Source organism: Gambusia affinis, linkage group LG11 (assembly GCF_019740435.1).
Source record: "Gambusia affinis linkage group LG11, SWU_Gaff_1.0, whole genome shotgun sequence".
Taxonomy (NCBI): Eukaryota; Metazoa; Chordata; class Actinopteri; order Cyprinodontiformes; family Poeciliidae; genus Gambusia; species Gambusia affinis.
In genome coordinates, this window is record NC_057878.1 from 3,519,823 (window position 1) to 3,533,134 (window position 13,312).

The 13,312-nt window shown below is 40.2% G+C and overlaps 1 protein-coding gene across 3 annotated transcripts in view; it reads right to left on the minus strand.

The window, feature by feature from the left end:
* kdm6a (lysine (K)-specific demethylase 6A) overlaps positions 1 to 13,312 on the minus strand; it is a 40,423-nt gene that overhangs the window by 22,525 nt on the left and 4,586 nt on the right. For 2 of the 3 annotated variants that reach the window (XM_044131250.1, XM_044131249.1), the window contains exons 5-8: positions 11,274 to 11,332; positions 6,721 to 6,841; positions 704 to 758; positions 329 to 363 (exon numbers count right to left, since the gene is read on the minus strand). In XM_044131250.1, coding sequence (XP_043987185.1) covers positions 329 to 363; positions 704 to 758; positions 6,721 to 6,841; positions 11,274 to 11,332 — 270 coding nt within the window. Of the gene's footprint in view, positions 1 to 328; positions 364 to 703; positions 759 to 4,121; positions 4,231 to 6,720; positions 6,842 to 11,273; positions 11,333 to 13,312 lie in introns of those variants that run through there. The other variant, XM_044131251.1, reaches the window with a different exon arrangement.

Consider the following 13,312-nt stretch of genomic DNA (forward strand, 5'->3'; position numbering starts at 1 on the left):
TATGTGAAACTAATTTCTGAGTTCCTTTCTTGCAAATATTTGACCATCGGCGCTCAGAAAATTTTCCCAAAAACATTCCCGAGATGAACCTCAAAATTTGAATTTTATCTCACCTATCTACAAGTTGAGCTCAAACAATTTTCTTATTTTCTCTAGAAAATATTTGAAATCCACCTTAAAATTTCTCATATTTTTAATCTCACAAATCTGAGACTTTTGGAGCTCAGAAATTTACCTCAACATTTCTCCGTTCCTTTTTCTATCTACAGTGGCTCTAATACGCCGTCGCTGACACAGCAGGGAATCATTTCAAATGTGTCCTGCTTACCTGGATTTCATACAAATGAGCGATGTGGAACTGAACTGGAAGAGAGAAAAAGTAGAAGAAGAAATTAACCATGATGACAATCTGGGAGATTTCCCATCCACCCTGAGGACCTCCATTAAAACAGACTGCCAGCAGTGTGGAGCGCAGATGGGCGGGGGGAGTTTAACACTCTCCAGTGTAATCATGTAATCTGAAATCACAGTGTGTATGTGTGATGTGTTGGGAAGTCTTTTCAGCTCCTTCCTCGTGCCGTCTCCTAGGCAACCTGTGTCTTAGTTCTAGTGCGGTCGGCAGGGAAGCAGCGAGGTTGGAGTATAACTAGTTAAAGCTCCATCCTGCAGCGCCGCACTGCTTCAGCTTCTAGCTACGACTTACTTTCAGCTTTGGACAAAGTGCAGAGATTAGAGTCGATCAATGCCAGCTGGAAATGCTGCAGAGACAAAAGAAGAAAAAGATTTTTATGGAAACAGGATCTCATGTCTGTGTGATTTTTTGTTGTTAAAAAAAAAAACATTTGTGGGCCAATATCTGAAGGAAATATGAGCGCTGCTCCGGTCTGATTCCCAACAAACCGTGAACAAACCCGGGTGACCGGAACATGAGAGGACAGCGGACGCTGCAGGGCTGAACTAGACGGGTTTTATCTGATGGAGCCTCCACTGTCTAGAACTCTGAACTCCACCACCACAGGAAACACAAAGATTGCTTCCTACACCGCCTTTGAACACATCAACAGACCTGCCATTTCTGTAGGAAAACACCACCCTAATATTGAATATCATGTTATTCCCTCAACAGAAACATACCTGGAGTGTTGAACTGATCCTTTCATGCATGTCTGAGAAATCGTTGAATTGCCAGTGTCAACCGTTCAGGGCTGCCTAAACGCTTTGCTCTCACAACGCTCCTCCTTGAAGCAGAAGTCTCCTCACAAAGCCCTCCCACTCCATTCAGCTCCTTCAAACTAGTCAACCACAATTAGCAAACACCTGGTGAAACTGAGCATCAGCTAAGTTCATCATCTGAAATACTTCTCAGTGCAACACTCCTAAGAATGTTGATGCGATGACTTCCTGAAGGCGTAGTGTCAGAAAAAGCAAACGCTTCTTAAAGAGACAGAGGCCCAATTTTAAAGTGCTGAATTGCAAAGTCAAAATGTTGTTTTTAGTCATGTTTGATATACAGTACGTTTTCATAACAGTTGAAGGTAACAGAGTGTTTCGTAAACAGAGCACTGCTGTGTGACCTCAACATTCCTCTGCGGATGCGGGTCAGTTTGGGGTCGGAAATCATTCATACAGAAGTTTCTGCAGTTGGGTTTGATTTGTAGTATGAAGGACCACGCAAACAAAATGTAATTTTATCGACAAAAAGAAAATATTCAAATTTGGCATCAAGGCCTGCTATGTAAACATAGCTTTAGTTACCTGATAGTGCCATGTGCCTGGAAAATGTCGCTTCAAGTCTGAGGCAGTCAGCTTCACTATCCTAGCTGCTGCATCACAGAAAGACACATACTGGTTGTCATCCATTTGATCTCCAGTGGCAACACTCAACAGCATGACCTTCAACAGGCAACATGTAGAGACCTTCAAGTTATCCAAACGTTGAGGTGTAGCTGCACTAACAGAGAGCCAGTTCCATCATCAGACCAAGAACAGATGTTTCTACATAATTTTAGGAGTGAAAGAAGCAAACCTCTAGATGTGCCAAGAAAATGGTTAGACCTGACCAAATCCAGCAGGTTGAACAGTCTCATTCTTAAACAACAGACTATAACTAGTACCAGATCGGGTCAGCAACAACTTCAGTGTGGAAGTTGTAGGACTAAAAATGAAGAAAAGGTAGCCATCTTTATTAGCTATCAGAGAGGAGTTTGACATGCAGTCAGAGGGACCACAAGACCTTCTGCAGACACCAGGTAAGAAGAGCCAAGTCCAGGAAAGGCCACACATCCATCCATCCAGCAGATAACAGGAAGGCTAAAGGTCATCTAGCAGAGTTGATCTGACTGAATCCTTTCAGTTTTCAACCCCTGTCGATCCTGGAAGATTTAGGGTTCATTCACACCAGATCTCTCTAGTCCGCTTTCATCAAACTCTGGTTTGTTTGGCTAGTAAGTCCAGTTTGTTTTGGGAAATGTGAATGTGCAAACAAACTCTGATGCAGAACAAAAAACCAAACTCTGATGCAGAACAAAAGAGAAATCCTACATCCTCTAAAATCTGACACTACTCCATTTTTGTTTAAATCTTTTTCGAAGGAGGAAGTTGCGCTCAGTGTCTTCTTTGGTTCACTGAAGTTCTGCACTTCAGTGATTCTGAAGTGCAGAACTTCAGTGGTTCTTGGTGCAGCACAAGCCTAGGCAAGGAGGGTGAACTGGTTTTTCAAAGAGTTTAGTTTGCTTTCCACAGTGCAGTGTGAAGGCAAACCACACCAGCTGAAAATGAAACAACTGTTGCAAATTTGATCCCCAAATCAAACCAAGTCCACATTATTATGAGGTTTAAAGACACCTTTAGAAACGTTAATCGCCTTTTCTGAATCTCAGTTTAAAATACATTTTTGTGTTTGTGCAGGTGAACCCTTTGGTCGGAACGGTCAAGAGCACTTTCACTGTTGATGAAGTTTTGTTTCAGATTTACAGTTTTCACAAAATTTTTCGTAATCTTTGTGTTTTCTGATTTTTGCCCTGCTCTGACTGGGAGTCCCTCCTAACGCACACAGACACCGGAGCAACACCAGCTGGGCTTGGCTTGCTGTTGATAAGAACCTACTGTATGAATCAGGCCTGAAAGGTAAAAGTTACATTCTCTAAGAAACACATACTTTGTGCAGTAACCATGCTAACTGCATATTCGAAAGTTGATTTCAAAACGCATTTAAGTTGCATGTTTATGTCGCTCCTATTTGCGAGTACACGGCATTACACGTCTATGTTTTGAATAATTTTTTTTATTTAAGAAAAGGCTAACCTATTACTGGGAATTTATGCAGGAACCCAATTCTGTTTAAATCTAAACTGATGGAAGTTGATATGCACTGTCTTTTCCTCTCATCACTCACAATTTAAACATTCTCCAGACTGAATAGGAAATTTGGTTTCTGAATCCAAAACCATTTGAATCGAATCGCTAGACTGAAAGATTAGAAATCACATACAACAGTTTAACTGCTTGTTCATGTAATCCGTCTTCGATCGATTGCTAAAAGCCTGTTTTGCATCAACTGCTCTCCAACACAGTGTGACATCACCTCTGTTGCCAACGGCAGGTTACCTAGAAATAAAAAATTATTTTAAAAGCTGGTCTTATGTCTTCTTGCGTTTGTCTTTAAGGAGACATTAGATTGGGTTCCAATCAACCAAAAATTGGAATCCCGTCTCTACATCTGTAGGTGGCTTCAAGGTGACAGGCGGCAGCGTGACCCTGTGCAGGTTCACGCATTTGGAAAGGAGCCGACAGTATCTGGGTCACGTTCTGAGGACTAGAACCCGCTGAAACCACAAACAGCCAGTAGGTACTCCTCTGGCAAATCCGTGGGGATTTCTGACGAGGCGCGCGCCGTTATCCGTCATCCAGGCCGAGGCTAAACATAGCTCCTACCCCCGGGCTCTGCTACACTCACAGTTAAACGTCAGGCAGATAAAATCTATCCAAATTACTGCACAAACAAATGAACGGAAACAGCTCACAACAAAGTGGTGTTTTAAAAATCAAGCATTAGCAGTAAGAAGAAAAAAAAACATCACCAAATCCAACATGCCTTGATTTCAGAGACTAAAAGGCGTTACCTAGACGGCGGGTCTCCCTCAGACTTCTCTATCCTTCACACTCGCTCTACAGCCGGCCAGATAATGCCGCAGGATTGTCAGCTTGGCATTCCACCTCCCTCCTCACATCTTGCTTTCCTCATTCTCTCCCCTGTCTCTCTGCTGTCTTTCTTTTTATCTGTCTCCCCTCCCTTCTTTCCTCCCTCCTTTCCTCCTCCTCTCTCCTGGTGTCACTGATTACCATTCAGCAGACGGCTGCAGAGGAGAGAGCACGGAGATGACACACAATACCTCAAAGCAGGAACCGGCACGCACATACACACACAAGCTTCCCCTCCTTCCTCAGATCTGTTCTTTGCAGCTGCGGGATGCAACAGCACACAAACTGATGCAGACACGTTTCCCCTGAGCTGACGTAACGAGCGCAGGTGGGATTGACAAGGACAGGTGAGACGTATGCAACGTTTGGTTCCTAATGGGAATGCAACAGGTTCCGTATCTGATCAGGGTCGTTCATGTCTTCCCTTCTTTCTCTACCTTTATTGTGTCCCTGTTCCTCTGTAGAGGCGCCTGCTCCTCCCTGTAGGTAACTGGGGCAGGCATGTGTGAGATTCTGTTGGTGGGAGTGTGTGGCTGTGAGTCATGTGTAAGCGGCTGGCAGTGACTCAGGACCGAGAGGGAGGGCTGCATCCAAAATTAAGAACAAGCAGCATGAGCAGCCTGCTCAATGCAACACTGTAGCACTAGCTGCAGCCAGAGAGGGCTTCATCTGGTCTAAATGTGGCTCACAGGGATTTCTCATCAGAGTAGGCGTAAATCACATGAGGGGTACCCCAAGGTTCAAACCTCAGACTCCTCTTATTTAATAACTACAGGCTCCCACTAACATGAGTTACTAGAGATGACCCAATAATATCTGTATTGGTGCATGCAAATAATAAACCTGAGCTGTAAGGGCAGATCTATTCCGTCTAATTCAATGCTTTTTACTCTGAGCGACGTAATGCATCATTTATTTTACATTTTATTTAGAATTCCTAATTACATTTGAAAGGTTTGTTACAGTTTAGTTTTTACATGTTTGACCAAGGCAGTCAAACTATTGCTTTTGTCAGTTTCAGTTTCTTTATTATTTATTTTAAATTGGCCGTTCTACTCCTATTTGCACAGACTAAAAAGAAATTGAAGTTGTGTTTTTACACGTTTGACCAATATTGTGAAGCTATTGGAGCATTTCAGTGTGCTGTACTGGTGCAGAGTTATCCAATATATTTGCAATTCAGTACATTTATGTCTGTGTTTGAGTCAATTCTGCACTTTTTCTGTATCGGATCGGTATTAACCGATACTACACCTCAAATATCGGTATCAGTATGTGTATCATTAGTGGAAGAAGTGTACTGGTGCGTCCCCATCAGTAAACCTCTCTACATTACAATGTTACCAAGTGACTCCAAACACATTAATGGGTAATTGTGTTGACTGGTTGCTTTTCAAGAAGGCCCATTTTTGGGGTAACTTACCTCTAGTCCGGTCTTGTGGGAACTATTTATTTGTTGGGGTTAGGGACCACAGTTGCTCACTAATAGCTGAAATCTTAGACCAAATAAACCAAGTATACCTTAACATATATTAATACGCATTAATAGCTCTATTGCAGAAACTACTAGCAACAGTCTTCCTTAATTCTTCTCCTGTGGATACAGCCAATCGTTGCCAAGGAAAATCAATAGCCCTATTGTATTGGCTGCTTTGTAAACACCAGTCAGTAGTGTGTCTAGTTTTGCACTGAAGTATTGCCGTTTCCCAATCTTTAGAATATTTTAGATATGGTCTGAGAAATAATATGCATGCAGCAAATTTTCCCGTGAATATTGTGAGTTGGATCCCACAGAAGAATCAGAGAATAGAGAATAAATCTGTGAATAATAAACTGGGAATAGACGAGGGTCAAATGTGTAAGTAGTGAAAAACTACTCTGGCCATTCTCTTAAAAAAATATAAAAATAAACTGCTTTGGACACACCAAGCAATGAAGAGTTTTAGGGGTTTTCCAACAGTTAAATCTGAGAACAGACAAGATTATAAGTCATTTTTCCATGTGCAAGACAAGTGTAAAAGGTTTCTGTAACTTTGTTGATCTAAAAGGTCAGATTATATTCAAGAATATTGTTTTCGCACAATCTTGTGTGATTTGGAGTTGGATGTCCAGGAACAAACAATCTATGAGAAACATCTGGACCAAAACAAGGCCAGGGATCAGATCACAATCTGAAAGTTTCAGGTTACGGCAGAGCCAGAACTGTCTGGACAGATTTGGTTCATAGGTGTAAATTTTACTCTTCCTAATAACAGCTTTTGTCAGAAAAACTGGAGACATGGAGTCTATTTCAGGCTTCCAGCACAGACTAATGGAAACTGACTCAACACCAACTGTACCAGCTTTTCATATTGAACACAGACGTCTTGTTGAACTTGATGTAATCCATCAGCAGTCAGCCATACTGGACTAGATTTAAGAGACGGCTTGAATTAAATTGTAAAAGACAAGACATTTTAACCAGTGAATGTTTTCCTGAACAGCCCAGAACTCATCATTCAGCCTGTCGTTCTGATTTACCTTTAAGCTGGACTCATAGTCTGTGTTGACTTTGAACATGAGCCCCAGTCTTAGATGAATTTCTTTAGCTCGGGAAAACGTTGGGTCGATGTAAAGCACCTCTTGGAACGCCTTAATTGCCCTGGAGAGAAAAAAAAACAAAACAAAACAAAAAGTCACAAGCTGAAAACAAACTCAAGTCTGACTCAGATGATTGTCCAGCCAGAGTATTTAATATGGACATATAACTGAGGAATCCATTTAATATCATCTCTCATTTAGGGATTTCAAGTAACCAAAAGGTTCCTGGATGTCCATAAAGGCTGAGAAACTCAAAACTAGAAGCTTAGGATGCATTTCAATCATCAGAGCCAAATGGGTTCCAAATCAAATCTTTAGGAATAGTTGGTCTTTATTATAGAATTTCATTTTTGAACAAAAGCACTGCTCAAACAAGCCGCTTCAAGTAAACATGTTAATTCGCAGCACAGAGAAGTGTCGACATGGAGATTATGGCAACAGTTCCCCCTACATCAGTCTAGTTGTCATGACTCCTCCTCCCTCAAAATAAGAGTTTCATATGTCAAAACAACAGTAGTTTTCGAAATCAAAACCGCTCTCCTTGATATTCCGGTCCAAGTTTATTTATTTGTCTTTATTTTGTTATTGTAGTGCTTTTATTACGGTATTATTATTTTTTAATTATGTAAAAACTTTGAACTGCCTTGTTGCTGAAATGTGCTAAACAAATATTGACTTCATTCAGTTTCATGAATTTCTTTTGCTCAGGAAAACGTTGGGTTGATGTAAAGCACCTCTTGGAACGCCTTAATTTCCCAGCAGATTGTGCTACACTAATCTGCTGTAAATAGAAAATATCATCACCAGGAGCAGATTTTATGACCGCCTTGAGTCATAAAACTGCCTATAGTTAGCTTTCATATCTGCATGTAGCTTGTAATATGCAAGTTAGCCTACATAAAGCAAGCTAACTTAACGTAAAACTCTTCCAAGCTATTTTACATACAACCAGCTAAACTTAACTCTGTGACTTAAGGCGGTTATGGCCAACAGTAACTAGTTGCTAATATTTGTGAAAAAAATTTAGCTAGCTTTTTTTAAATAAACATAAAAAAAGCAAGCTAGCTTCACATTTTAAAAACTAACCATTGTTTTACATAAAGCCAATTTGCTATATGTAAAAAAGCTAGCTAACATTTTTACATATATTAGCAGCTAGTAACCAGTAGTCGCCCCCACCTTGAGTCACAGAATTCAGTGAAGACATCTGTGCAACTCAAAGTTTTGCATTACAGTGAGGAAAACTTTAAAAAAGAAACTACATAGAATGAGAGTAGATAGTCCTTCCACAACAAAATGAAAGATTAACATCTAATACCAACACATTGTTTCTCAATGAATTTAAGATAATTTAAGGCCTCAATTTTAAACAGATGGATTTAAGACTTCATAAGGATGAGCTGACAACATGCACAGACAACCATCAACATACAGTTAGGAAATGTTTATTTAGGAGTCAGAGAGTTTAGTGTTTTAGAAACACAAGGTAGCTGCATTTCTGACACCAAGAACATATTTTGGGAGAAGAATTGCTCTAAAGTCTTACAGATGTGTAAAAAAATTAAAAGTGATAGTTTTTTTTTTTGGTCATCTTAATGCCAATATTAGAAACTGTTAGTTTGCTATCTCGCTTGAATGCTTCACATGCTTGGTTCAAAGAGACGATGAAATATGATGCAGAGTAGCACTGAGCTCAGTGGTGCATCCTCTCTGAACGGACAATATGTTCCAGCATGAACCTCAGAGTGGATTCTCAGTTTAAGAGCATTCGCTTACTGGAAGATTCTGGAAGGGGCTCTCTGAATATCAGCAGAGTGATTTACAGAAAACAGCAACAGCTAAGTGTTTTGGCTCATAGCATCAATATGATGCAGAATACCTTCAGTATTTTCACAATGCTACCAAACCCAGGATGCTTTAACAGAGGAAAAACTCAAGGTTTTCCTTGGACACGATCTAGTGAAATGAAATGATGTGATCATGTTCGCCAACATGAATCCAGCCCTTTTGATAAAACAGAAGCGATCCTACCTGCGGCAACGAGCCGTTTACGACTGAACCCACTTGCTGTGTAACTATAGCAACAATAGCAAATGCATGTCAGCGTGCAGCCCTTTTCCTGTATGAAAAAGCACTGTGGTCTCTGCTGAACATGCCACACACACACACACTGAACTCGGTGCCCCCAGCCCCTCCCCCTCTCAGTTTATGTACTCCCTCCCTCCACTCACTCTGTGTTTGCCCTCTCCCTCTTTCCCTCCCAGGCTTCATCCAGTGAAGCTCCTCAGCAGGGTGGACTGTACCACACAGCAACATGACAGCTCCATTAAAAAAATAAATAAATAAAAAAAAAATGAACACACTCCACTATTTACTGTAAAACCTAATCAGCAGCTAAAAGCTACTTTTTAACTAAACACAAAGCTAACTCCCCCATTTGACTCATAAATGCTAGCTGGTGAAAATTAAACCTCCACTTAAACTTTTTAAAATGTTCAGGCCACCCAACACACTAACGCCCCAATGAAGGAATACTCCCCACCTGACAGCTCAGCATTCCTTCAGCCTTGGTCTTCATGATGTAGTCTGTCCCCTGGACCCAACCTAATGACAGCCTTCCCCTCCCTCAGTTCTGGCAGACTAATGCTTCTATTCAGTCTCCAGTTCACGGTGGGCAAGTTAGAGTGGAGTCAAATGGGGCTGGGGATGTTTTATAAAGCCAAAAAATACTGCCATTACTACTTCTGTGGCCAAGGATACAGGTGACCAGCTCCAGTCGCTTGGGTGTCATCAGGGATGTGTACCAGGAGTACTGGATTTTTCTTCAGAATTGCCGTCAGAAGCTACGTTCACACAGCAGGTCTTGACAGCCAATTCCAAATTTTTTGCAGGAATTGTTTTTGCAGGAATCTTTTTTCGCGCAGTTGTTCATACCGCTAATTAAACCCGACTGGAGTGAGACTTCTGTGTCAATGGTTTACTACCCCAAAGCGAAACGGAGAATGTAGACGTCGCACAACAGCGCATTATCTGGAGCTGTGAATGGGTGGATTTTAAAGTTTTTCAGCAACGGGAGCTGACAGGATCGTAACAAGACAAAGGCAGATAAGAAAAAGAGAGCACAAGTAACAACGTTAGTGTTTTGTGGCGCATTGACTGTAAATTGTGTAGAGAAGTCTGTTGGGATGTGTAGTCTGAGTGGTGGGATTGTGATGCCATTGATAGACTTCTTTCATAAGTTCATAATCATAATTTTCAGCCATTTTTTTACATCCAGATTTAACACTTTCTGCTTTTTCTAGGGCAGAATTATGACGCATGTCTCACATCAATGGCATAAAAGTTGCTTTCCGACCTTTTTCAACCTTCAGTGGAGAAGCAGAAGTGTTACTCAGTCTGTGAATTAGTTACCACAAACAACTCTAGCGCATTACTTCTGGTTTCTTTCAAAATAAAACCCATAGCATCATACACGGTCTCTGTTTAGCATGCTAGCTAAACGCCAACATTGACTCTCTCACTTACTCTGGGATGACGCCTCTATGGCTGATATACATAATAAGCTCTGAGTCCAGGGAACTGGACTGTTAGTTGTGCTTAAGATAACAGTCAGAAAACTACAGAGTGAAAAACTACTAAATGTATTTGGTTATTACAGAGCCCCTCCCTTTATCAGTTATGGATTGATTGCAGGTTATGAACAGAAACCTCACAGTGTTACTGCTCAGGGACCAGATGTTCATAAACATGCTACTCCCTCATTTCCTCTCCTGGAGGTTCAGTCAATCAGCGGCAAGAAAAGTAAATGGAGCTTCTGGATTGGCTGGTTTGCAAATGCCAGCCAATAAGCATGTCCGGTTGCATTACACCTAGACAAAACAAAAAACTTTTCAGCTGTTCTTTATTAATGTGACATAAATAGATTATAATGATTTTCATTCAGTCAGGACGTTACGCTGACACTAGAGCTACATGCATTGCAGGTAGATTGTAGTAAATAATTGATTAATGCCTGGTTTTAAAATGAGTTAACTGAAATTGTAGCCATTATTTTGTGCCCATTGTTGGACACCATCGAACCACTATACCTAGGATTTCTGTTGGCTAATGTGTGATCTCTCAGGTTTTGAAAATGGGCCGACAGCTCTAGGATGGTGTAGTGTGAACTGGACATTACACTAAGGAAATAAGGAAGGGAGGGTCAGTGGAGAGCAGCAGAGTTGAGCCTTTTTTCATTTAGTGTCATCAACAGAAAGAGAAAAAGGCCGGAAGAGACAATAAAGCGGATAATTAAAATGACGTCGATAGTTTTAATTTATCGTACGATTAATTGATTTATCGTTTATTGCGACAAGCCTACGTGGCTCCAAGCATCAGTAGTACATGCAGCATCCAGGACTCGTGTCCTTAAAAATGGTTTTGCTCTGACATGAATCCATGAATTAACTAATCCATGTTAGTCTAAGGAAATCATTTAGGAGAAAAACACTTACCACTGAAATGCGTTGTAATGGAAGTAAACCATTCCAAGGCCGTATAAAAAGGCAGCATTCTGGGGAAACAAAAGAAAGGAAAGAAAGAACATCAGACTTGATTTAGATGAACACATTTCAATGATTACAGCACAGATCTTGGCCAGAACCTATAGCTAGAATTTAATGGTGTCCCAAGCATTTTAAATGCCGTCTCTCAAAGTTATAAACCCAAATCTGAAAAACAAGCAGCATATCCACATGCACAGTAAATCAGCCCCATTTCTGCACCAATGAATGAAACCTCAGCCTTGTTGTTCTGGAACGCACTGGAGGAGAATGAGGTCTTGTTGGCTTCATATTTGATTCTTGATTGGGTTTTTTTTGTTTTGTTTTTTTTCTGAGCCAACATGGTTTTTTTTTTTTTGGACCTCGTTGACTTTCTTGTCAAGTTTATAGTGTCCTTCATCGCTCTGGAAGACATTTTCTCTACTTTTCAGAGACTACTAAAGACTCTTTTCAGCCCGTTTTTCCCCGAGAAACAAAGGCTGCCTTGCAGTTTGGGATATATTAATATATGGCGTTGATCTCTGGTCACACTGTCTTTGGCTACATCAACACACAGACACCAGCTCTGATATAACACTGGCAGAAAACTTTAATTTTAGGTTTTCTAAATTTAAGCAGGGTTTGCTTGGCTTTAAAGAGGAAAACAAATATGTTAAGACCGAAATAATTAATCAGATTAATCAAGATTAATTGATTGAAATACCGTCAACTAATTTGTGCCCATTTTTTAAAAACCGGATTTCTTGATTAATAGTGAGAACAATCAATTAGTAAAATAATTGTTGGCTGCAGCCCTAAAAAATGTTATATTTTCTGCTGAAATCACATGGCAGAACAAAGCAGCTTAAACAATAAATAGTTGAGCAATCAAATAAATAATAATAAAAACGTAACAGGATCATTTCCCAGGATTATTTTTCTTCGGCTGCATTCAGATCATACTTTTCTTTTTCCTCTGGGTCACTTAACCGACCAGTGATTCATCCCAATCCACCTCAGTTGGTCCCAATTTGAACTGGGACAGGGGATATGATTGAGCATGGAGCCATCATTAAGAACAGCAGCATTTGGACAGACTACTTGAGACTTTTGTCTACAGATATTGTCATTTAAGGGGGAAACATTTTAGCAACCACAACCAACTCAGAAACTTACTCTTATGTTTAGTGGCAACTAATTAAAGCAATGAATGTGTGAAGCTTAGAGTAAAATGACTCCAAACAATGCAATCATTTCGTTTTCAAACCTTAGAAGGAAGCTGCATATTACCTTTGTGTTCAACTTCTAACAATAGTCTACTAACTACAGAGACATAGAACTATATAGAACTATGACAGGTGCCAAGTCAGGAGGCTCGACACCCGTCTAAAGGTGTTTGAGTGTCAGTAAACTAAAAAAAATAAAAATAAAAAAAAAATAAAAAGTTAACTAAAAGGCTAGATTTGAGTTGTGAATGGGTCCAAAATGGAAAAATACACAGAAATGCTTCACCAGGTGCAAAACCTAACCTTCTTCCATCTAAGATGTAAATGCAAAAGAGAACCCACAAACTCAAGGTTTGTCCACCGGTGTTTCCTTTACAAATGTACACAAAATGCTGTCAATATTATGCTAATGTCCAAAAAACCCCCCACCATTTTGCAAGGTTTCCATTAGATAAGAAAAGCAATTAAAGTCACATGTGAATAAGTTTGTTCATGCGATACGTGTTTAAAAAACATAAGGCACCATCACCCTCCAACTACTTCCTGTTGTCTTCTTTATTTGTGCCAGTGGCAACATCTGATTGCTGAAATAAACCAATTTATAACCAAAAAATAAATAAACAAAAAAAAAACTCTCATCCAAGCAGCAAAAATCTATCAAAAACAAGAGTCTTTTCAAATTGCAGTGTTTCCTTTAACCAACTTTATTTTCAAACTGTCAAATTATGCGGGTATAAAGTGAATGGAAACGCAGCTTGCGTTGTAAAAACCTCTATAGATGTTGGT